Genomic DNA, 24,197 nt, shown 5'->3' with positions numbered 1-24,197 from the left:
ACACAAAATATTAGGCTGATTGGTCCAGTAGTTTGTGAGATAAGCTCTGGACAGTCAGATACACACACGACCAAACGCATGACCTCCCTTCAGGCTTAGGGCTCATTTATGCTCAACGTTAGAGATGGACGGAGCCTTTTGTTGATACTTGTGCACATTTTCTTAAAGTTTACGAACACGGACAAAACGGAGCAGCACCACCGGAGATCATGTGGGGGCAGTGTAGTGTAGGTGAAGCGATATGCGACTGTAGGAGGGGACAAAGAAATTCAAATGATGGCTGGGCGGAATGAATCTGTAATATAATGAAAAGAATTTGTCAACATGTCGGGATGTGTTATATATATATATATATATATATATATATATATGATGGTCGCATGGACCACCATGAACAATAACGCTGCTGCTAATGTATGAGCCGACTTGAATCCCACTATCTGAGTTTTAAAGCAAGGTGCATCGAGCCGTTCCACAAGGTCACTGCGTTTACAGACCCTGATGTGGTTCAAGAGGTGTTAAACATTGACTAGACATCCTCCCTCTGCTCCCAAATATTTCCCTTAAAAAAAAAAAGTCCCCCTCTGAGCCAGAGCTCCATCCTCTTGGCTGATATCCAGCGACAAAGATAAGATGTAGGGCACTTAGCCCGGCATTGGCATGGGAACCTTGTCGCCTGGAGGCCTGAATAATTCAGCACCTGAGATAAATTTACTGCTTATGAAGTCATGCAAAAGAGACAGAACAGAGCTTTATTATTATCTGTACACTGTTTTTATGTGCATACCTAATTTCCTCGTGGGAATTCTTCGTCGCTTTAGTGTTGTGTGAGAAAACCTTTCATCAGACTGGTGACACCCCCACCCAGTTTGAGCTAAAGTAAACACACATACATTCGTCAATATTTGCACCAGGTTCTCGTGCTGCGTATTCATGTCCTGCACCGTCGACCGCATCTGTCTGACAGGTTTGACACCCCGAAGCTGTCCACTGTGTGTGTGTGTGTGTGTGTGTTTATAAAGGGCAAGGCTTTGAACCTACAGCCATGGGTGGGGTGTATCGCCATGTGTGCTATCAGTTTTTCTTTTCCACTGCATGTAAATGTCTCTTCGTCCCTGTCAACACTTTGTAAGTCAGTCCTCCCTCCAGTGCCGTCAAGTGACACCAGCAGCAGTCATGTGTCACTCAGAAATCTTGTTTCATTGCTTCCTCTGCTGTTGGTCAGAGTAGCTAAGCATCTGTTAATAATTCAGTGAGGTTATAACGGACATTAACAGATATTCAATCTTTTCCCCTGTGGTTTCTTTAAAGGGTGAGTTCAGTATTTTCAACCTCAAACATATTTTCACGTTTTGTGTCTAAATAGCTGAGGGTAACAACGATTTTGAAATTGGTCCAGTATTGAGTGAGAGCGCTTCAGCTGGCAGCGGCGAAACATGCTGAAAGGTTACCTCTTGGGGCAACTGTGCACTGTCAATTTACAGCCACTAAAAGTGTTTGTTTTTGTCACTGACAGGCTCAGATTGTTTTATAAGTGTCTGTCTGGGTAGCCAAAATGACCTGGCCCAGAACTGGCCCGAACTCCGCACGCCAGATTGAGTCTGGCTGCTGACACTGCCATCTGGACTGTTATCAAAAATTAACTTTTTATTATTACCAAATTATTGCCCAAACTCGGCATGCCAGAAGAAATAGGTTGAGCCGCGTTTGGTAGCCCAACTCAACTTAGATTCGCCATGAATGACGCCCCAGAATCGGGCCAAATCAGTTAGCCTGAGTCTGGCTGTTGACACTGCCAACACTGGGCCATTATCAAAAATGACCTGCCTCTTTGGCCCAAACTCAACACGCTGGAAGAAATAAGTCTGGCCGCATCTGGTTACCGGACTCCTTAGCATGAATGACAACCCAGAATCAAGCCAAATCAGCTGGCCTGATTCTGGCTACCGTCACTGCCATCACTGGCCTGTTACCAAAAATGACCTTACCCAGCTTAGGCCCAAACTCGGCACGCCAGAAGAAATAAGTTGGGCCACAACTGGTCGCCTGACTCCACTGAGACTCGGCATGAATGACGCTCCAGAATCCTGCCAAATCAGATGGCCAGATTATGGCAGCCGTTACTTCCATTACTGGGCTGTTAACAAAAATGATCTGGCCCAGCATCTACCCAAACTCGGCATGCCGGATGAAATTAGTCGGGCTGCATCTGATTGGCCAACTCGGCATTAATGACCCCCAGAATCGGGCAAAATCAGCTGGCCCAATTCCGGCTACCGTCACTGCCATGACTGGGTGACATTATGGAAAGGATCCCTACAGAGAGAGACCTTTTTGTTGAAGAGGAAGATCATTTTTGTTCAACCAGAAACAGCCCCGAAATCACCATCACCAAACCCACCAGACTCCATTTAAAGAAACAGTAATTTTAGTGTATATAGAGCCAGCATATTTTCACCTCTAACTGGGTGAATTAAGGGTTTATTTCAACCAAACCAGAGTTGGTGATTGTTGGAAAAGTGGAAAGATAAACCAAGATGGTTTTTGGAAGTTTTATTTTGTGCCTGTCAACTTTAAATTAAGTGTATTTTACAATTAGAAAATTACTGTTTCTTTAAATGGAGTCTGGTGGGTTTGGTGATGGCGATTTCGGGGCTGTTTCTGGTTGAAGAAAAAGGTCTATCTCTGTAGGGATCCTTTCCATAATATTGCCAGACACTGATAATAACAATCTCAGCCTATCAGCAGCAAAAAAAAAGCACTTTTAGTGGACGTACAATGATGGTGCACAATTGCCCCAAGTGGTTACATTGCAGCCTGTATCGCAGCTGCAGCTTCTCTCTTAATATTGGACCAGTTTCCAAAAACTGTTGTCTCTATTATTCACTTAGACACAAGAACATGAAAATAAGGTCCAGAATAAAAAATGAAAAAGTTCCCCTTTAAAGTCAGAAATTTGTGTCTCTCTTAAGACTCAGAAGGTCAAGAGGCAACAGGAAGTCAAGGATTTTTTAATGCTCACAACACCTCTCCATCTCCATCTCATCTCAATTATCTGGAAATAATATGATAGAGAGCCCGGGGTCGTCGGACTACCTACTTGAAATGAATAAGACAAATCATCTTTTCATTACGGCGCGAAAAATGGGAGAGAAGGAGCGAGGAGGGTGCCGAGATGAGAGAAGGAAATGAGAGAGAATAGAATATGAAGACGGATGGCTCAGTCAGAGGGAGGAGAGGGAGCAGTTAGCCTGCAGGTCAGTGGTGGACTCTAATGTACCGACGTCTCAGCTGGTACACACAGCGTATGAATAAATGAACACAATATATTATTCATGGTTTGATATGTATTAGTTGTCTTTATTTATTTCATTATACAACAATAAAAACACGGCAAACTTTCCCCAACTTTGAATAACAACAGGTTTACTGTACGTGTTTTTAAAAAATGAGGTACAATTACGTTCACAAATATAAAGCTGGAAGAAATCATGCCTAAAATTATACGTTTGATCACAAAGATCTGGGAAAGTATATATTCAGGTGATTATGTCTTAACTCAGGAGGGTCTTTAAAGGGCTGCTCCAATGATTTAGTACCCTTCTTTTATAGCGAGGTGAGTCCCTCCCATTCCGATGGACCACTATGCGACCTTACTTCGGAAAAAAGGTTTACTGTAGTCAACGACAAAGACAAATAATTTTTGATCCAGTTTGAAGTGTGCCATAAATTTCGCATGAGATTATTTTGCAAGCCAGAATGCCATGTGTCAAAAAATGCGCCCCTAATATTTTCGATGTAGAACCCCACACCGGCAGCGACTAGACGCATGCCGCTGTCCTATTTCCAGCCTCATCACCCCCCGAATTAAATGCATTTTCCCCTACTTGCTATCTGCTTGTACAGACCAGCTCCTGTGGCAGCTCTTTTTCTCTGCTCCTATAGCAGCTCGACTCCTCTCCTCAATATGGATGTATTAAGAGAACTCCGTAGCTGTTGCTGTCTTGTGTGTGACAAAGAATTGATAACGAGAGACTCGTTGTGGAGGTGGAGAAATATCCCGAGCTAAACGACCCACAATCTTGTCATAAAGACAGTGGCCAAAAAGATATCACCTGGCGAGTCGTAGCTCTGGAGAAGCTGAGAAATCAACTTTAATTAGGGGCTGTCCACACGTGATTTTAAGCTAACGCAGAATTGGAAGAGATACAGATCTGTCAGTAAAAGTAGTAATAACTTTGCGTCAGTGTGACGTGTCTGGTGCATGCTAGGGGCAGCAATCGATGCGCATCACATAACGTGCCTTGCCGTGGTGGGGGCTGGTGTGTTTTCAGTTTAAGACCATGAAAATACATGATTAAAACAAGTATGCAAGTTGCGTCAGTGACGTCATAGCTTTCTCTCTTGCTGAACATTACGTGTGTGTGGAACATGGCTAAGCTAGCTAGCTAGCTGGTGTTGACAAAAGATGTAGTTCACTGATCGGTTTAACACAAAACTGAACCTTCAACAAATTGCAGCTTTCTTGAATTACAAAATGATCTTGTGAATTGACAAACATCATATGTGTAACTTGTGGCACAATGTAAACAGAATCAACAACTTATTTGCCTCTCGTCATTTAACTACCATACCTATTGTTTCCGAAAAAAGGTTCCGGTGGGGACACTGGAAGATAAGGGGCTTCGCCTCTCTGTACAGGACTCACTTGAGACAGATTTTTCTTTTTAATAAAGTTACACAGGCTGAGATATACTGTCTCTCAGAGACTGATTATACCTGGTATGAACATGTGTATTTGACCACATATCTTTTGCAGTGTAAACACTAATGCATCCTAGCAGTAATGAAATCTGAACACAAGTGGTCGGCTGAAGATGCATGATTGACACCGAATCACCTAAACACGTTAATACCAGGTCGAAACAGGCTCCTTGTCTTTATTTCAGATCAAGCACCAAAAATACTTAATTCTACATTTCCCATAATGCATCTTAGACATTCTCCACCTGATAAACGCCTGTGTGGAGACCAAAACAAAGCTAAAAGAGTTAAACACCAACTCCACGATTTCTAATGTTGTAGGTGTAAACAGGAAACACTTTCACAAAATCAAACAACTTCATAAGATGATAAAATGTCTAAAACAATAAAGTTTAATGTTTTAGTGATGCAGGGAAGCCGAGAACAGCCGTGTTTAATATTTTTTCATACTGTTATCCTGAGATAACAAAGCTTTTCTTTTTAACTTGCAGTAAAGAGATAATCAGCCTGTCATCTTGAGAAAAGAAAGGTCACTTGCTTTAATTACGTTAATGCAGCAAACAAAAATACACATTTATATTTAGTTATGAATTCTCCAGACAGTCATGACAGTGAGGTGTGATAAATGAACTGAGTAGAGTTTCCCACAATTAAACCATGATCAACCCATGTATTTTCTCAAGAATTGACTGATTGATTAGTATTTAAGCCAAGAACAGCCAAACTTGCAATTATTTTATAAGCCAGACACTCACTTTTGAGTTCTCTATAAATACTAGAATGATTATGAGACGACGAAAGTTGTTTTCTTGTGTTGACTTAGCTTATTATCTCAATAAATCCGTAAACTGTTTGTTCGAAAATCAACATAAATTACCGTGATCACAAGAAAACGAGCTTTGTTATCTCGAGATAATTGACCCGTTATAAAAACAGGCAAAAACACAAAGGTTGTTTCCTCTTGCTCTAATGACGCAACTACAGCAAACAAAAACCTAACCACTGTTAACCGCCTGTTTCTTGTGATAAATTATTTAATTCTCTAAAGACTGGCCTTTTGTTTTCTCAAGAATCGACATCAAAACAGCTTCGTTATCTCAAGAAAACGAAATAATAAACTTCTGGATCTCAAGATGACGGCATTAGAAAAATAACTGCAAGCACGGCCATTCTCAGCTTCCGTAGAAATGTCTGACACATGGGGAATTACAAATATAAAATCTGGCAGTGACCATGACTGGCAGGAACAGAACGGCTTGTTTAAGGTTTGCAATTAATGTCAAAATAACACTGTCACTTTAAGAGAAAACGATGAGTCTGTGTCTGAATATTGAAGCTTATTTGTCGTTTAACCCAGAATACTGCGCTCTCTTCACACCACCACAGGATACGATTACAGTTTCTTAACTCTTCTCGTCACATCTCCTAATACTCCGGTCTACTTCCTGGCTCTGTGACGGCCATCGTCAGGTTGTTCCTACTTCCTGTTTGGGAATGACAACCCACACTTTATTCTCAGACTGTACCTGTTTCTGGGTTTTAGATTAAACAATTAACTGACTGATGACATGCAAAACTTTTCCCTACCTTCATATACAAAAAACATCACATCATCTGCATATTGAGTAACAAGACCTTAATTCATCGGGAAGGCCCTGGTTCAGGCTCCCGTGACATTAAGCAGCTGCCCTGCTTTAACACCCCTTGAGCAAGGCACTATTGTAAATCTATTTTAAGAGGAGATGTGTGTCACAAGCAGACACACTTTCCCCGCTTTCTGCTTGTAAAATTACCAGCTGTTGTGACTCTGTGTGTCACTCTCGCCACTGTCATCCTCATCATTATCAGCAGCAGCACTTGTGACTCCGTGTGGAGCAGTAATGTGGAGGGGACGACTCCCGGGTCGACCTCGCCTCTCCAGCGCTGATGTTTCATTGGTCTTGTTTGGGTTTTTAAAAAGTGTCCGAGTGTTGTTTTTCTCCTCTCTTTGGAAAACTGTCGAACAGGAGAATAAACTTTACAAAACAGAAATGAAAAACACACATGTGGCTGATAAAAAACACATGAGACACGTTACCTGAGTTTCTATCGTTTCTCTTTGTACAAGTTGTTCGTCTCCTCCTGTTGAAGGAAATAATATTGATTCAACACAGTAATAATTAATGATAATCAATGGCGTGTTCTGCCATCATGTTTGTGTACTTTCTTGGGCTGAAGGCATTTTTCCTTTCTCACACAGTCAATATTAGAAAGCCAAAAGTCAACAGAGTATGAAATGAAACAAACACGGATGTTAAAGCTGTAAATTGATTCTTTGCATTTGTACTGTCTATGAAACACAAGGGTTTCGTCTCTCCACCCTAAAACAAATTTGATTATGACGTGACTCAAATCTCTCACATTACCAGGCTCAATTTCAGTAAGAAAACAAACTGTGACACAACATCGGCTTCATCTGTACGGAGGACAAAACATGACTCAAGCATAAAAAAAATAGATATGGATATAAATAAATGTATACATACAAGATTAAATGAATAAATACAGAAATAATTTGATATGACATACAGAAATAAATGCATCAATAAACAAAAGAAAAAATGACAAATGTTAAATAAATATGGAAATAAATAAATGCATAAATACATTTCTGTGTCTGTATGTGAATGATTCAGAAGGTCCGAACCTCTGAATTTGTTTCTTTATTTATGCATTAATTTATGTACTTTAATATTTATTTCTGTATTTATTTCCCAATTTATTAATTTTTTTAAAATTTATTTCAGCATTTATCAAATCTTTTATTTATTCATTCATTCTTTCTTTCTGTATTTATTTATTTATTTATTATTTTTAGCATTTATTAATTATCTTATGTATCTATTAATTTATTCTTTCTGTATTCATCTCAACATTTAATAATTATTTCATTCACAACCATTTATCAAATCATTTATTTATTTCGGCATTTATCAAGTCTTTATTTATTTATACTTGGTATTTAATTTCTGTATATATTTTAACATTTATTAATTACCTTATTTACGTATTTATTTATTCTTTCTGTATTTATGTTTCTGTATTTATTTCAGCATTTATTATTTCTTTTTCTTTCTTTATTTATTGTCATATTTATTTATTTCAGCCTTTATCAAATCTTTTATTCATTTATTAATTCTTATTATTTCTTTATTTTAGCATTTATTAATAATCTTATTTATCTATTAATTTATTCTTTCTGTATTATTTTCAAAATTTAATAATTATTTCATTAACAACCATTTATCAAATCATTTATTTATTTCAGCATTTATCAAGTCTTTCTTTATTTATACTTTGTATATAATTTCTGTATATATTTTTGTAATTTATTAATTCCTTCATTTATCTATTTATTCTTTCTGTATTGATTTCAGCATTTATTAATTATGTTATATATTTATTGTCATATTTATTTATTTCAGCATTTATCAAATCCTTTATTTATTTATTAATTCATACTTTGTGTATTTATTTATGTATTTCTTTCTTTCTTTTTTAATTCCGTTAGTATTTATTAACATTTATTTCAGCATTTATGAATTCTTTTATTTTTTATTTCCGTATTTATTCATGTAGTCCTGTGTTTATTTATACTTTTTTTTTTTATCTACTTTTTCAGAACCCTAGGAATGCCACTCAGCCATTAAGAAAATATCTAAATATGGTTTTAGAAAAGTGGTGTCTTTAGTAATGTTAGCCAACTGCAAATATTGTCTCCTTTCAAAATTTATCCAATTAATAAGATCAATATCAGGCCCAATAACAAGCTGATGAATCCAGTCGGTGCATGGATGTTGAAAATTTTGCAGATGATTGAATGTAACTAAATCATTGGTGCTACAAAAGCAGGGGTGAGCACCTCCACAGGAAACTGTGTGCATGAACATGAATGTGATTATAAAGCAAATCCGTCTGACGACTAACACTGAAGTTGAATCAGTAATGTATGCTTTATTTTATTGTTTCCTGTTCAGGTTTTCAGTTGTTGTTTTTAATTTATCTCATCACAGAAGAATCTGAGAGGAAATCACCTACGAGGAAACGCTGTGTACACAAACCTGAAGACAACTCTCTGCACACTCTTGTAAACAGTAAATTAAAACACAGAGGAGAGACGAGCCGAGGCTGCTCGCCATCACCTGGAGCACTGAAATTTCATAAGCAGCGTTCCTGTGATGTAAACAGAACCCAGCAGAGCTGCAGGCGGATCATCACTGCAGCTGGATTTATCAGCGACTCTTTATCATCAATGTTTAAACACTTATTTAACTAAAATCCCATTAACTTCACAACAAGTTATATCTCATGAAGAGTCGTATCTCTTTGTTGAAAGTAGTTTTTCTGTTTCGTTTTATAATTGTTTTCTTGATCCATGACTCCTGAGGTGTCTTCTGTTTTCTCACTGTTGTACATTATGAGCTCTTTGTGGAGTTTTTAGTGTTTTCTTTGTATATACAGTAGTCTCTGTTTGATATTAGAAGAGTCTGTACGATGAAGTTGACTTGAACTCTGCCTTCTAAACAGGTGTGTGAATGTGCCATTTTAGTGACACATCTATCTGCAGGTTTTACCCATATTTAGGCATTTTAACATGGGAGTCGATGGGGATTTGCTCTGGTATGCAGCCAGCCCCTAGTGGCCAGTCGATGAATTGCAGCTTTTGGCACTTCCGCATTGGCCTCACTCGTCCGCCCTGGAGGTCGCCGCTTGTTTTTACCTCACAGAGTTTAGAGATCGATGAATTGACAGAAAATTTTCAGCTACTATTTTGATTATAGATTAATCGTTTAAGCCATTTTTCAAGAAAAAACAAAACTGGTTCCAGGAATTCAAATGTGAGAATCTGGTACTTGTTTTCCGATCAAATCAATCTGCAAATGAATGACCCGATATTGATTAATAAAATCTTAGATCGATCTTTTGGATGCGTGAAGCTTTAACCCTGTTAATCTCACCGGAAGTAAACAAGCCATGTGCAAAATTATTAACGACCGTAGTCTTGAGAACCTCTGACGTTAGCCATTCTTTAATCTGTAACTGTTAGCTTCCTGTTTCATGCTGCAGCAGCCTCTTTTAGCCACTTTCACGCACATACACAAACATGGAGTAAAGACGCCGCGGTGGAGACAGAGGAGTGAAAATAACTTGAGCTAACGACAACTACGCTTGTTGTTTAAAGTGCAAGAAAACCTTGATGAGGAATGAGTCAATACTTTTAGTTATAAAACTATTTTAGTAATAAAATATTCAGTTTTAATCCCGTTGAGAATTTATTCTTTTTTAAAAAGATTCCTTGTAAAAATTTACAGTATTACTTATCTGAGAATCTCTTTCACAGTCTGGCAAAGATTGGGATTGTAACTGAAGTATCCCCAAGCGAATCGAACCAAATCAGAAATCAAATAGGCGCAGGAAATCAGTGGCGACACCCAGCCCCAATGATAATACTGATGTAGTTTAATAATAAATTACACAGTGTATCAGCGCACAGAGAGCCTGAGGGGAAACAAAGAGACACAGATGATGAAGTTTCCAGGATACAGACCTGCTGGGACTCAGATGTCGTCCGGCTCTTGGGCTCCACCTCTGTAGGAGACGTGGGGACGCTCCCGTTGGCGTCTGTTACGAGCAGGCTCCGCCTCTCTCTGGTTGGTTTGTCACACTTTGTCACCCGGAACCTGAGAGGTGACAAATATGACAAGGTTTTGCATGTTTTTTAGAGCGGGGAAAGAGAGCAACGAGGACTCATTAAACTCCTGCTCTTATGTGGGGGCCGACATGTTCACTGTATACTGTTGAATTTTTTAAAAAGGATCCCTGTGAATTATTTTTCTAGGTCAAAGAAAAAATTGACCATCTTTGTTGCTGATTTGTTTACTCTGTAAACAGTATATTTACATGATAACCCACAGAGTTTGCTCCTTTAATGCACAAACTCAGTGGGAACCAGTTATTCTCATTTATGCCACAGCTGGCTTCTGCTGCTGCGTCTTCTCACTGATAATACACACACAAACACACACACACTCCGTCTGACCTAAACTTATCACCGCTATCATCCACCCGCCCACTCAAACGTACCTGCACACACACACACACACACACGCGCTGACACACTCCAAAGCTCTAATTAAATCAGTAAATGAATATTTGTATCCAGGTCATGCTGACCCTCTGCGTACGCCGTCATTCATCTGGGTGTGCAAATGAAAAGCAACCTCAGTGCATCCCAATCAGCTCACAGCACGACATTAAGGATGAGGAGAGCGCTCGCTGCGTGGCGGGGACGAGGCTGCACGCTTTCACGGGCTCACTAATGGACTGAGAAATGGTAAGTTTACTTACTTGGACACAGTTTATAATGGTGACATGCTGTCAGGGTTTATTCCCAGTGTGGTGCTTTTGTCTTAAACACTGGAGAGCGATGAACAGGGTCCAAGCCCATCTTTAAGAGAAAGAAAATCCCCAATATAGTTGTGCACAGGAGCGTCCGGTGTCACATCACAAACAAGACTGCCAGACAGCTGCCTTACAGTCAAGATGGTGGCAAAGATAACAGAAAATGGGTCACGTGTGTCCTGCAACAGACGGTAAAGCTTGTTGTTTTCAGTCTATCCCATCTCTGGAAAGCTTGTGGCCGCAACCCACCAATCTAAGGGACACATGCCGAATCTTTAACCCCCTGGAGAACGTGAGGTCAGGCGCTGGGTGCTACTCTGGGGCCTTTTCTGTGCCGGCTTTCAAGAGCGAAAGACACCTGTTGGCTGGTCTCCGTCAAATGACATGCGGTGTGCACAGCTGTGTTTTAAAACTTGAACTAGTTTATCTGAAGGCACAGCCATTGCACCCTCAAAAAACGGTGTTCGGGACAATGTACGCACCACAATGGCATTGCTCTGACATTTGAGTGCATGTGTTGCGCGTCTACATTGAAAACAATGCCTTTGCGGGCGCAAAAAAGCGCCATGAGTACGGCCTCTGTTACCTCTTTTCCACCAAAGCAGTTCCAGTGCTGGTGCTGGTTCTCAGTTGGTTCAACTTGAGAACCAATTTGCTTTTCCATGGCTCGAGGTGATTAGGATGCCACGTCATTGCGCCACTGTATACGTCAGTTACATCGTTGCTTTCCCACTGGCAACAACGATGGCGGACCACGTATTTGTGCAGTTGTTACTCCTGGCTCTACGAGGCTTCATAAGCATCCAAACACGGCAGATACATCGTATTTGTGCTGCTCGACAAGACAGTATGGACAGCGATTACGTTCCAGAAGACAGGTAATAACCTAACATGGTCTCAATAACCTCGCCCCCTTCCCCATGACATATGTGGTTCGTTCTTCTAGTCCAGCAAAGAACTGGTGCCACCCTGGAACCGTTTTTTCTCGCCCAGAGCCAGTTCTTTTGTCTGTCGAAACAGGAAAACCGGTTCCAAATTAAGCGCTGGCCCCGGACCAGCACTGGAACTGCTTCGGTGGTAAAGGGGTCTATGAGGAGCGAGGAGTCAGCAGACGGTATGAAACAGTCAATAAAACAGGTTTTTCAACACCTGTGAATCACCACAACCACGAGAGGTCCTTGAGCATACAGTCATGAATGTGCAGACAAAATATGAGGCTGACTGGTCTAGTAGTTTGTGAGATTAGCTGCAGATAGACACACACACTCACTCGCACACATATGACCAAATGCAATAACTCCTCCAGGTTTATGCCTGGCGGAGATTTAAAAAAAAAAAAGAGAGACAGATATACAACCAGATTTCCTACCTGAGGCTGCACAGGGAAGAAAAATAACTGAGGCTGGCTGCACAAAACACCTTAAGTTAATATTTTCCTGAAAATTCTAGTCAAGGTTTCCTCAAAATACAGTTGGTTGCACAAAATACCCTTAAGTCTTCTCCTTCAGGTGTTCTTAAAATATTCTCCAGTATTTATGGTTTTCTCCTTGTCTTGGTCTTATACTGAAGTAATCCCGAGACCGTGGCACAGAAGACCTTAGCAACTGAAGCAAGTTCTAAAACAACTTAAGGTTCCTCAGACTCTGTCTTAAAGGGATAGTTAAACATTTTGGCAAATTTGCCTATTGACGTATTCCCTATAGCCATATGAGTAGGTACATTACCTTTAATTGTCAGTGTGTGCTGTTCTGAGATCGGTGGGACAGAGCTGCCCACTGAAATGGAGGTGAACGGTACAGGTCCCTCTCTCCCTCAAAACTAATCAAATACACCATCAAATTACTCCAAAACGCTCTAGTGGACAACACATGGCTTGCGCATTCCCCACGCTATGAAATAATAATGAATAATTAAGTAACATTACAACACATGAAGCAAATACTCGGAACTACTTTCTTGAGTAAACCACTGGGCGGAGTGACACAGTGCGTACCTGAGACAGTGGTTAGACAGTAGTTATTGCTTGTAGCCATTTGCGGTATCGTCAGCTGTAAGCATAAGAAAGTTTGAGGAAAGTTTACAGAGTGTTGTTGTAAATCATGGTTTACACACGTATTGTAAAAGGTTGCGGTAACAAGCCGAAGACACGGAGCAGAGTGTTTCACGTAGTACCAACCAAAAATACGGACAGGATGAAACAATGGCTATTTGTGCTGGACATCGACCCCAACACGCCTGTGGAAACGGTCCGGAAAATGTTTGTGTGCTCCTGCCATTTTTTACCGGAGGACTACGCTGAAAGGATGGAGCGCAGAAGCTCAGGAATGGTTCAAACTCCTTTCTTGAAAGATACTGCCATACCATCTGTCGGCATCACAAAACAAGCAGACGTGGTAAGTGATCGTTGTGTATTTTGCTCAGCAATCTCTCTGCTGTAACGTTACCTCCATGTTGACTAACATTAGCCTACAACCCAAGCATGGTAAATAAGGCTAAAATGCAAATGTTGTTGTGGTTATGTTATGGATAAGTGCTTGCCCAGAGCATATAGTGAAGTGATTGGCATTACTTCTCATTGTTGGGAATAAACAGACTGCTAGGGAACATTTTATGTTGTTGTTCCTTCAGGAGTTGCGGTGATTTATGAGTGTGGAGTTAGCATGTTCTCCCCGTGTTCCGGTGATTATTTTGAGGCGTACTACATACTACATATATATATATATATATATATATATTGCACAGGTGTACCTAATAAAGTGGCCAGTAAGACCCACATTTACACCCCCGGCTCTGGGTCTCCCCTCAGCCCCTGGTTGCTCGGCAGCCTCAGCCTCTCTTCTTGCTCTCTCTTCTTCTAAAACCTGTAACTCTTCCTCTGTACATTCTGGCTTCTTCTCAACAAACTTGTTTTGATGACGGGAGTAACTGCACTAAACATACGCTGTTTGAAATCACTCCGCCCAGCAAGTACTGTATGTCTGGAATGTAGGTCCGGCTCTGCATTTGACTTCAAAACAACTCTGTCTCGTAATTATACATTATTATTTCATAGCGTGGTGAATGTGTTAAGTCATTTGATGGTGTATTTGATTAGTTTTGAGGGAATTAAAGGTAATGTACCTACTCATATGACTATAGGGATTACGGCAATAGGCGAATTTGCCAAAATGCCGAACTATCCCTTTAACTGCAACATGACTGAGTTTATGCGACCGGGAGAACCCAATGGATACGCTTTTGATTTTACCCTTTACATTTGAAGGAATTCATTTTTCGTTGCAAGTTCTCCCCACAATCATTTGTTTTCTGGTATTAGGGCACCGATATGGTTTTCTTGTCTCCTTTCCTTCTGCCATTTTTACACTATCTATGTATCGGCGTGAGTCCAAACAGACAAACAATCTCCATGGAAACTTTTACCACTGTAACATCTCTTTCAACGCAGTAAATTAATGAATATTTTTTCCTAAACTAAGGAAACCTTTGAAGGGATTTTGTGCAACTGAGTAAGTCCAGTTAGGTCTGAAGTGTCATACTTAAGAACTGGTCCCTGGTCCTCAACCTGTGCCTGGTACGGTATTCTCTCCAGTAATGAACCACCCACCATGTGACTGCAGGTATGTTGTGTTCAGCGACGTTCTGCACCAGCAATGTGTGCAGGGTTATTTTATTTTAGTTAATTGAATTGAATTTTTAACGAGTATTGTATCGAAGTATAAAATTCTGGTATTGTGACATTACACAAGTCAATAATCAAACTGCATGTTGATGTCATTTATGGTCTGCTTTTTTCCTTTATAGTCGTTTAATGTATTTACATACAGAAATGATCTCTCTAAATAGTACTTTTTATTGTTAGTGGCGGAGTCCGCCATTCCCGTATTGGATTCAGATTGCCTTTACAAGCAGGAGGGATCCACAGAGAAAGGATTCATGCGTGTCATCCAGCACAGTTTCATCTCCCTGATAACAGCCTCTCTGTTTACTGCTGGCTCTCTTTACACCATGTCAGAGCTGTATTACTTTACTGCCACTGCAAACACAACATCTTATTCCTGCTGCTTTTATTGTGAAGCAGCCACATGAAGTCGTATTAAAAAAGAGATGGGTTCACATTCTGTCAGCAATAAGACGCTCCGCACACTCTCCTGAAAAACACTCGTAGGGAGCTGTTAGATAATATCACACATTTCTCTTGTTGCTGTCAACGTCTCCGTGTTGTGAGGACCGCTTCCTGTTTAGTGTGTTTTTAACAGCGGCTCCACAACACAAGTTAACCACTGAAGCTTCACATGAAACCTCACCACGGTCTGACGCCTGCAGTTTCTACTTTCCCAGGCTTCAGTTTGACCGTCCACATGTTCCAGATCACTGGTTTGGTGTTAGAGAGTCAAACCTGTGTAATTACGTGCGGGTTTTAGAGGGTTAATGTTTAATTGTTAATGTTGTGTTTGAGCTAATATCTAATCTGCCTCTGGGGGAGTTTAATTTAATTAACCTCTGCTGATTAAAGCATCCTGTGTGCTGTGAGTCTATGAAATATTGGAGGAATGGAAATCATTTCAAAGCGGCAACAAACTGCTTTTCTTTCCTGCCTCGTTGACTCACACACCCACACACACTCACACAAACACACACACCTGCCCACCTGCCCACAGCCAGGACCGTGACCTCTCCATGGTGGCTGCGGCGCTGCTCCGTCTTACGGGCCGACGGCTTCCTCATCAGCGGCCATTTCTTCTGGCTGCAGCGGGTGCAGATGTTCTTGTTGCCTCCCAGGCCGCCGATGGTGTGCAGGTGGTTGCAGGTGTGCTTAGCGGCTCCTGCAGGTGCACCCGGTGATATGGGAGTCATGGGAGGGGTCGGGGTGCCGGGAGAGGTGGGGGTGAGCGGAGGGCTGAGGACAGAGAGACAGAAATTAGTGTTCAAGACGGAGGTTTGGTGGATATTTCAGAAATGACCCAATTATTATTAATAAAGTACAAAATTACATTTTAATTATAAGATGAGTGTGTAATCAAGATGCTGCTGATGACTGTGGCCTGATGTTACGAGCAGAGCGCAAACAAAACAATGTAAATCAGCCCCTGAACAATAATTATTCAACAAAGAAATCTTTTATAGGTCTGCAGAATGTGCTACGGAGGTCGAAAAGTGACTACTTTATCAATAAATGACATAAATGAATAAATGTGTGATAAATTTCGGACTTATGAACAAATACATAAATACATATGAAATAAATTTTAAAAATATATAAAATAAAACAAATACATAAAATAAATAAATGTAAAAATAAATAAAGGAATAAATACGGTTATAACAAAACTAAATGTATAAAATAAATGTTTACATAAATGAAAAATTAAAATACAGGATATTTAAATAAATACAGAAATAGTTATATAAAAGAACAGATAAATGCTTAAAAACAATGAACTGTATTAATACATATTAAAAATACAGGAATAAATAAATAAATAAAGAAAAATAAATAAAAGAATAAATAAATCCTTAAGTAAATACATAAATAAATAAATGTAGAATTAAATAAATACAAATGTAAAAAAAAAATGGATATAAAAATAAAGACTAAATAAATGCTGAAATTATTATATGTAGAAATAAATAAATACAAAATTAAAAAAATAAACACGGACATATCTAAATAAAAGAATGAATAAATGCTGAAATAAATAAATACAAATTTAAAAAAATAAATATCGACCTCACTAAATAAAGACTAAATATATGCTGAAATTAATAAATGTAGAGATAAATAAATACAAAATTTAAAAAAATAAACACGGACATAACTAAATAACAGAATAAATAAATGCTGAAATAAATAAATGTAGAAATAAGTACATACAAAATAAAAAAAAAATATGGACATAACTAACTAAGATTAAATAAATGCTGACATTAATAAATGTAGAAATAAATAAATACAAAATTAAAAAAATAAAAACAGACATAACTAAATAAAAGAATGAATAAATGCTGAAATAAATACAAAAATAAATAGATAGATAGACAGATAAACAAACAAAGATTAAACAGGACATGAATAAAGAAGCAATATTTTAAAAAGTATTTCTATATTTTTCTGCAATTACGGTATTTTATTTCTGTATTTTTGCAGCTAATGAGGTAACCACTGCATTTATTTCAGCATTTATTTGTTCATTTATTTCTGTATTCAATTGTTTAGCACTCATTCCTCATGATACAGTTGTTTATTTATTTACTGACACTTGTCATTTGTTGTCCTCCATACATTCCAGCACCATGTGGCAAAGATTGAATAAAAAATGAAAAGTAGTGTTTTTATTCTCAAATAAACTATTAAACGTGCGGCTTTGAGAAGTGAGACCTTTCACAGAATGGCAGCCGACCTACATTCAGTCTAAAAACATTTTCATTTCACAGAGAAGAATTCGAGCTCACTGCATTCTGCGCCGCTCACAGAAACGACACGCTAATATCTCATCTCAAATCTTCAAACAAATACTGACGATCACTCTGAATGATGGTCGTGTTCAAAGCAATAATGGAGGCTATTTCCTGTACGAGCAGGCGTCAGGTGAAGTGTTGGAGAACTACATACGAGACAACACACAGGTGGCTGTAAAGAGAAGTCAAACACACACTTTCATACAGTATTAATCTGAGACAAGTGAGCCGGCCTCCATTAGTCCCTGTTAGCTACGTCTGTTTGATCTCTCACATCTTTCTGTGTGTGCATGTTTTATGACCCTGGAGAGCAGCTCTTCACATTGTTTACACACAACAGGTAGAATAAACAGTGTTACTGCTCATATTAGACACAGTACGTATAAGTATGCACGTGTGTCGAGGGGCAGGCAGCATAATGAGTCACGTCTCTGTGATGTGCGCCATGAGGGGACAGGGACAAGAGGAATGCAAAGTATGTGGCCACAAGTACGAGGACAGCTGAACGTGACGTGTGAACACCTCATTCTGAAAATATGGGCATTAATGTGCTGCGGTAAAGGTCTCTGTTCTTCTTGGGAGGCTTTTCCCGACACTTTGGAGGCTAAATGAGGGGATTTGCGCTCATTCATTCACAAGAGCATTAGGCCGTGTTCAGATCTGATTCATTTGAATGAGGCCACCTGCAGCAGAGGTTAACATTTTTTCAGGAATCCTGTGGTTCACATCCCGCATGATGGGAGCAGGGCGTGATAAGAATTCTAATAAAAATAGGTCTGTTTTTATGATTAAATATACAACTCTATTATGAATGAATGCATTTTTGTTTATTTTGAATAATGGCCTCGAGGTTGAATACGGCCGCGTTTACATCCATGTCTGTGAAAACATGGATGCTTCACACACATCTTCAACCTGACAACACAGAAGATCTATACAATCACCACAGTTTCAAGATGGACGCCCAAGATTAGTGCCACCAATTCACTATCTGACCAAATGTCTCCCCTTCTGTTCCTGAGATATGATGCTGACAGCTAGAAGTGTTTTCATAGAATATTATGATGTCATAGTGAGGTTGCCCTTTGACCTTTTGGATATTAAATGTCATCATTTATCCTGTTAGACATTTGTGTGAAATTTTATCATAGTTAGTGTAGGAATTCTTGAGTTAGTCACATGTTTAGTGAAGTCAAAGTGACCTTTGACCACCAAATTCTAATCAGTTCATCTTCGACTCACAGTGGACGTTTGTGCCACATTTGAAGAAATGCCGTCAGGATGTTCTTGAGATACAGAGTTCACGAAAATGCGACAAATTAGGTCACAGTAGCCTTGACCTTTTACCTTTCTTCTTTAATCAAACTCCCTCAGTGTTCTTGAGATATCATGTTCACGAGAATGAGACAGATGCAAGGTCACAGTGACCTTGATCTTTGACCACCAATATCCATCTGTTCATCCTTGACTCAAAGTGGATGTTTGTGCCACATTTGACGAAATTCCCTCATGATGTTCTTGAGATACAGTGTTCACAAAAATGACACAAATTAGGTCACAGTAGCCTTGACCTTTTACCTTTGACCTTTAATCAAACTCCCTCAGTGTTCTTGAGATATCAAGTTCACGAGAATGAGACAGACGCAAGGTCACAGTGACCTTGATCTTTGACCACCAAAATCCATCAGTTCATCCTTGACTCAAAGTGGATGTTTGTGCCAAATTTAAAATAAATAATAAATAAAAATAACAAAACCCTCAAGGCATTCTTGAGATATTGCGTTAACAAGAATGAGACAGACAAGATCACAGTGACCTTGACCTTTGACCTACGACCACCAAAATCTTAGCAGTTTATCCTTGGTATCCTTGGTGCCCAATTTAAAAAAAAAAAATGTATATCCCTAGAAGCATTCTTGAGATGTCGCCTTCATGAGAAGGAGACAGATGAGGTCACAGTGACCTTCACTTTTTTCCTATGGCCACCAGAATCTAATCAATTCATCGCTAAATCTTAGTGGACGTTTGTGCCAAATTTGAAAAAAATCCCTCCGGATTTTAAGATTTTTTTCTCAAGACGACCGGAAAAAACATAACGCCTCAGCTATCACTGCACAGAGACGTAAAAATCTGGATCAAATTACTGAGTTTTTCTAAAAAGTTCTTGGACCCCTTGAAATGGTTTTGCACTGGCACAGCCTACACTGGCTTTAAAAGTATCTGTGGACACAAGGGGTGTCAAATTTTTGGTCATAGGGTTCAGGACCCCAAAAGTGGTCACAAGTTAAATCAGATTATAAACCGGATAGGAAAACAGAATAAAACATATTTGTGCCACACAAAGTTATGTCCTTTTCTTCCCTCTAATCTTATTACTGAATTTGTGTTGCCTACACATTTTCCTTTTTAAAAGTCCAGACTAGTCAGACTTCTAGTCTTTGCCATAGTTCTTCAGACCACATTTGACATCTGAGTACAAATAGCCGGTCGTTCAGTCCACACACCTACGCAGGAAGTTGGACGACGTTCCACTTTCAAACATCTCTGCCAGAAGAGGAAGCAAACTAACTGATGCTACTAATACTCACATTATTTTTCCTTAGCATACTGAATAAATATCATCCGTTTGTTTTTCATATTTTTTAGTCTTTTTTTTGTAAACAAAAAGAAGTTGATTTAATTTTCACAGCATCAGTGCAGCTTTGTTGATTCACCGCGACCATGGAAACGATGATGGACGCAGACATTAATGTTTCCTTTTTCAGAAAAGATCTGTTTACTTTTCTGATAATGACATCACTGATAAATGTTCAGACAAGCTTAATATCTATTTGTGAGGCTTTGTTTGTGCAATTTGGCGCTCTGATTTGGCACTTATTCTTACTCAAATGAGCAGAGGCATGAATCACGAGTTTGATCCACGGGAGAAAAAATAAAGGGGAGATGGAGTGATGTGAGCAGAGCATCTTGTGTAGAGCGGACTGAGGGATGGAGGAGAGGTGGAGGCTGGAGTAGTGATGGAGAGAGCAGCACCGAGGCGAAGGGAAGTTAAGTAGCAAATCTGGAGAGGCAGATAGCGAGGCCTGGCCACACTACAGTCGCTCTCCATCCCTCTCTCCTTCTTCTTCCTCCCCCTCTTTCTGCCTGTCTGTCTGTCTCCCTCCTCCCCTTTAAGTGTCCCATAAATTACCCCCCTATTCCTCCATCTCTAAGTGATCCACTGGCAGGCTGCCCAACCTGGCTGGGAGAAAGAGAGGAAGATATGAAGAGTAACGTCGAGAGAAGGAGGGAATACTACAGAGAGGGATTTGAACATGAAAGTGGTGGGAAGCGGGAGAGGAAACAAGGGCTGGAAATATGTGGGGAAAAAGAGATTTGGAGTGAGAACGGAGGAGCGAGACACATGAAAGTGACGGCGGGGAAAATGTGTGCGATTGCAGATTTCTGCTGATTTTTCCAGGACGGCCAACGTGACTGAGCAGAACACCTCAATCCCTGGCAGAGGCAACCATTTATCCACAGTGTTTCCTCCTCACAAAGGAGAACATCTCTCCCCTCTTTATCTCTCCTCTCTCCTCCCGGAACAATACGTAGCGGGACGAGAAAGATGACAGGGAGAGAGAGAGGGGAAAACATACTCAGCTAACTCGATTTACTCGCACTCCTCCTCTGTCACAGGCTTCTCCTCCTCGTATCTGTCTATCAGACTAACTGCTTATCTCAGCGGCGAGGCAAAGTGAAGACGTCTAATCTGAGCTCGTAGCATCAGCTGCTGTTCTTATGATGCAGGGTCGTTTCAAAGTGACAAGCAGGCCGCCTTTGATTTGAGATGTGAATGTCAGAATGTGAGTGAAATCAATTTCGAGGCCGACGGATTTTGTGCTAGTAAAGGATCCAGATGCAGGCGAGAGCTGCAACTGACAACTGAGAGCTTTCAGTTCTCACATGGCACTGGTTTTTAGGGCTGCGACTCGTAGTTATCTTCGCTACTGAGTATTCTGCAGATTGTTTTCTCGATTAATCGATTGGTCTACGCCTGTTACAATATCCTGCATCGCCGTAGAGCCTACGCCGTCACCTGATGTGCACCTCCACCACCAAGAAACAAAGCTTTTATTTACTTTAATTTCACAGATAAGAAAGTCTTGTGTGTGATTTATCCTGGCTTCATATGAGCAGAGGAAATCTCAGCTAGCTGCTAGGCTAATTTATACAATGTAAAATGCCATAGGCTTGAGCTAATAACATTAGCATGTTGTATTAGTTTGGAAAACATGTTTAGAATAAGACAGTTGTTTTGTCAGTGAACCTTGTGAGTTGTAATGGAGCCAAATTATGTAACGTTACCTTTGTTAAATGTTGCTGTTGTCCCTGGCTTCATATGAGTAGAGGAAAAGTCCACTAGCTGCTAGGCTAATTTATACAATGTAAAATGCCATAGGCTTCTGCTAATAACATTAGCATGTTGTATTTGTGGGGAAAATGTGTCCAGATAAAGACAAGTGTTTGTCTGTGAATGCTGCGAGTTATAGTGAAGCTGATTTGTGTACTTGTGTTTGAAACTGTGTCTATTAAGCCATGTTTAATGTGTGTTTAATGTGTGTTTTTAATCAACTCAACGTGCAAGACAAGGAAAGCAGCAAATCCTCACATTTGAGAACCTGTACATATCACACTTTTGGCATTTTTGCTTAAAAAAATGGCCTAAACGATTCATTAATTATCAAAATTACAGTTTCCAAAACTAATGGGCAGATTTAGCATTAAAGTCAGGGCTGCCCCCAACTTAGAATTTTTCTAGTCGACCAACAGTTGTCATTTAGGACCATTAGTCTACTAGTCACCCCCATGTTTACGATACTAATTTAATGATTAAATTTTAAACTTTAATGTATCCACCTGTAGTGTCTCTTAAAATAACCTGTACTTTCACAAATTCACGCAATATGAAATGCTCTCAGGCCTTGGAAGTAACACTCTGTAACTAGCGTAAGCTCATTAGCTGGACATGCTCATGCTGCACTTTTACACTTCTATTTTGGATTTAGGAGAGGCTCAGATGCAGAGTATTACTCTTGCTAGAGCCCCATGCACATCACGTCAACACGTGGAGAAATCTAAAGCTTCACAGGCCCGTTGTGCCTCATCAATTTATTTTCATTATCAATTCATAGTTTTTTTCCAATTCATTAGTTTTCACATTTAAGTAAACATGTATACAGAAGCTATCGGTCTTATTTTTTCTTAGTTTTATTGTCTTGTGTCAGGATAAGAGTGATAACACATGTTATAGAAGCTATTGTGCACAGACAGGCGTCCCTAGAGAGTTTGGCTTGCCCTTTGGTGTGAAAACCACCGCCTTAGAGAGGTGATTTTCTTCACACTGAATACCAAAAATGACTCGAAGAGGATCCGTGTCAATTGTTTTTCCGAGTATTTTGGACAGGGCTGAAAAATGGAGAATAAAATTGACATTTTGCTCCATAAAATGTCAGAAGAAAGGGGAAAAGCAATTGTTTTCTCTGACCAACAGTCTAAAACCCAAAGATTATTAATTTAAAATAAATCAATGTGATATAAGGCTGAAACTGGCCCATATTCGGGATCTTTGCATCATAAATCAACTCAAGCTGCTGTCTTTGAAGAGCCTCTTGTATAAAGATACCTACAGTCTCTCTGCCCAGCTCTCCCTTTATAAGTACAGTCACGCTCACTGTGTTCTGGCGAAGAATCCAACAAGGAAACACGCCAACAACTGTGCTCAATATGCTTTAATAATCCCACAATACACTGATATGGGTCACAGTGGCATTTCGGGAAGAGTCCCCAGCTGCTCGCCCTCAATCAAACCTCGCCAATCTGGAGAAGTATCAGAAGAGAAATGTGGCCTGATTGCCTTGTGTGTTCATTTCCTGCTCTGGCTACGCTCATCACAGTGACACCAGCCGGGCCTCTGAGAGGCTGATGGTGCCATCTGGTGGCCGAGATGGGAACAACAAGCCGAGAGGACACTTACCCATCAGAGTCGATGCTGTTTTCATGAACCATGGCTTTCAGGGCGTCAGAGTTTGCTGCGGAGGGAGAGAGAAAGTTGCACATTTAATAGAAGAAAGGGAGAGATAAGGGTAGTGTTGGGAATTAGCGAGGAGAACGCTCCAGTGACTTCAAAAGCAGAACGCTTATTGAAAGATGGCTGCAGCAGATTAACTCCTTAACACAATTAAACGCCACACAATCACTGTACACAAAACCCTCAGGGGAGAGTGCCTCAACAGACAAAAAAAACTTTTGTTGGAGCAAACAAACAGACTCTGAAAAGTTTATTCCTGTATAATGGTCAAGCATTTGACCCAGGGAAATCACATGTTCCTGTCCTGCGCATGAACTCCACAGACGTTTGCTCCCAGACGACAACAAACAGACAACAGATTTACATAATTTGTTCCCAGACACAGATTCCCCGAGGCCTGGGCCTGATGCGTTCACTGACTTCCCCATGAGCGCACTGTGTGAACACTGATAAAGGAGAAAGGGGG

The 24,197-nt window shown here is 39.9% G+C and overlaps 1 protein-coding gene across 2 annotated transcripts in view; it reads right to left on the bottom strand.

Annotated features, from left to right (window-relative positions):
- Positions 1-3,339: 3,339 nt before the first annotated feature.
- Positions 3,340-24,197, bottom strand: part of rell1 (RELT like 1) — a 54,379-nt gene continuing 33,521 nt past the window's right edge. For both annotated transcript variants that reach the window (XM_049568458.1, XM_049568459.1), the window contains exons 4-8: positions 23,678-23,732; positions 15,854-16,102; positions 10,352-10,484; positions 6,842-6,885; positions 3,340-6,759 (exon numbers count right to left, since the gene is read on the bottom strand). In XM_049568458.1, the coding sequence (XP_049424415.1) occupies positions 6,850-6,885; positions 10,352-10,484; positions 15,854-16,102; positions 23,678-23,732 (473 nt within the window). In that variant the 3' untranslated portion in view covers positions 3,340-6,759; positions 6,842-6,849. The remainder of the gene's footprint in view (positions 6,760-6,841; positions 6,886-10,351; positions 10,485-15,853; positions 16,103-23,677; positions 23,733-24,197) is intronic.

This window comes from Epinephelus fuscoguttatus, linkage group LG23, assembly GCF_011397635.1.
Source record: "Epinephelus fuscoguttatus linkage group LG23, E.fuscoguttatus.final_Chr_v1".
NCBI lineage: Eukaryota > Metazoa > Chordata > Actinopteri > Perciformes > Serranidae > Epinephelus > Epinephelus fuscoguttatus.
This window is presented reverse-complemented; position numbering and strand designations above follow the sequence as displayed.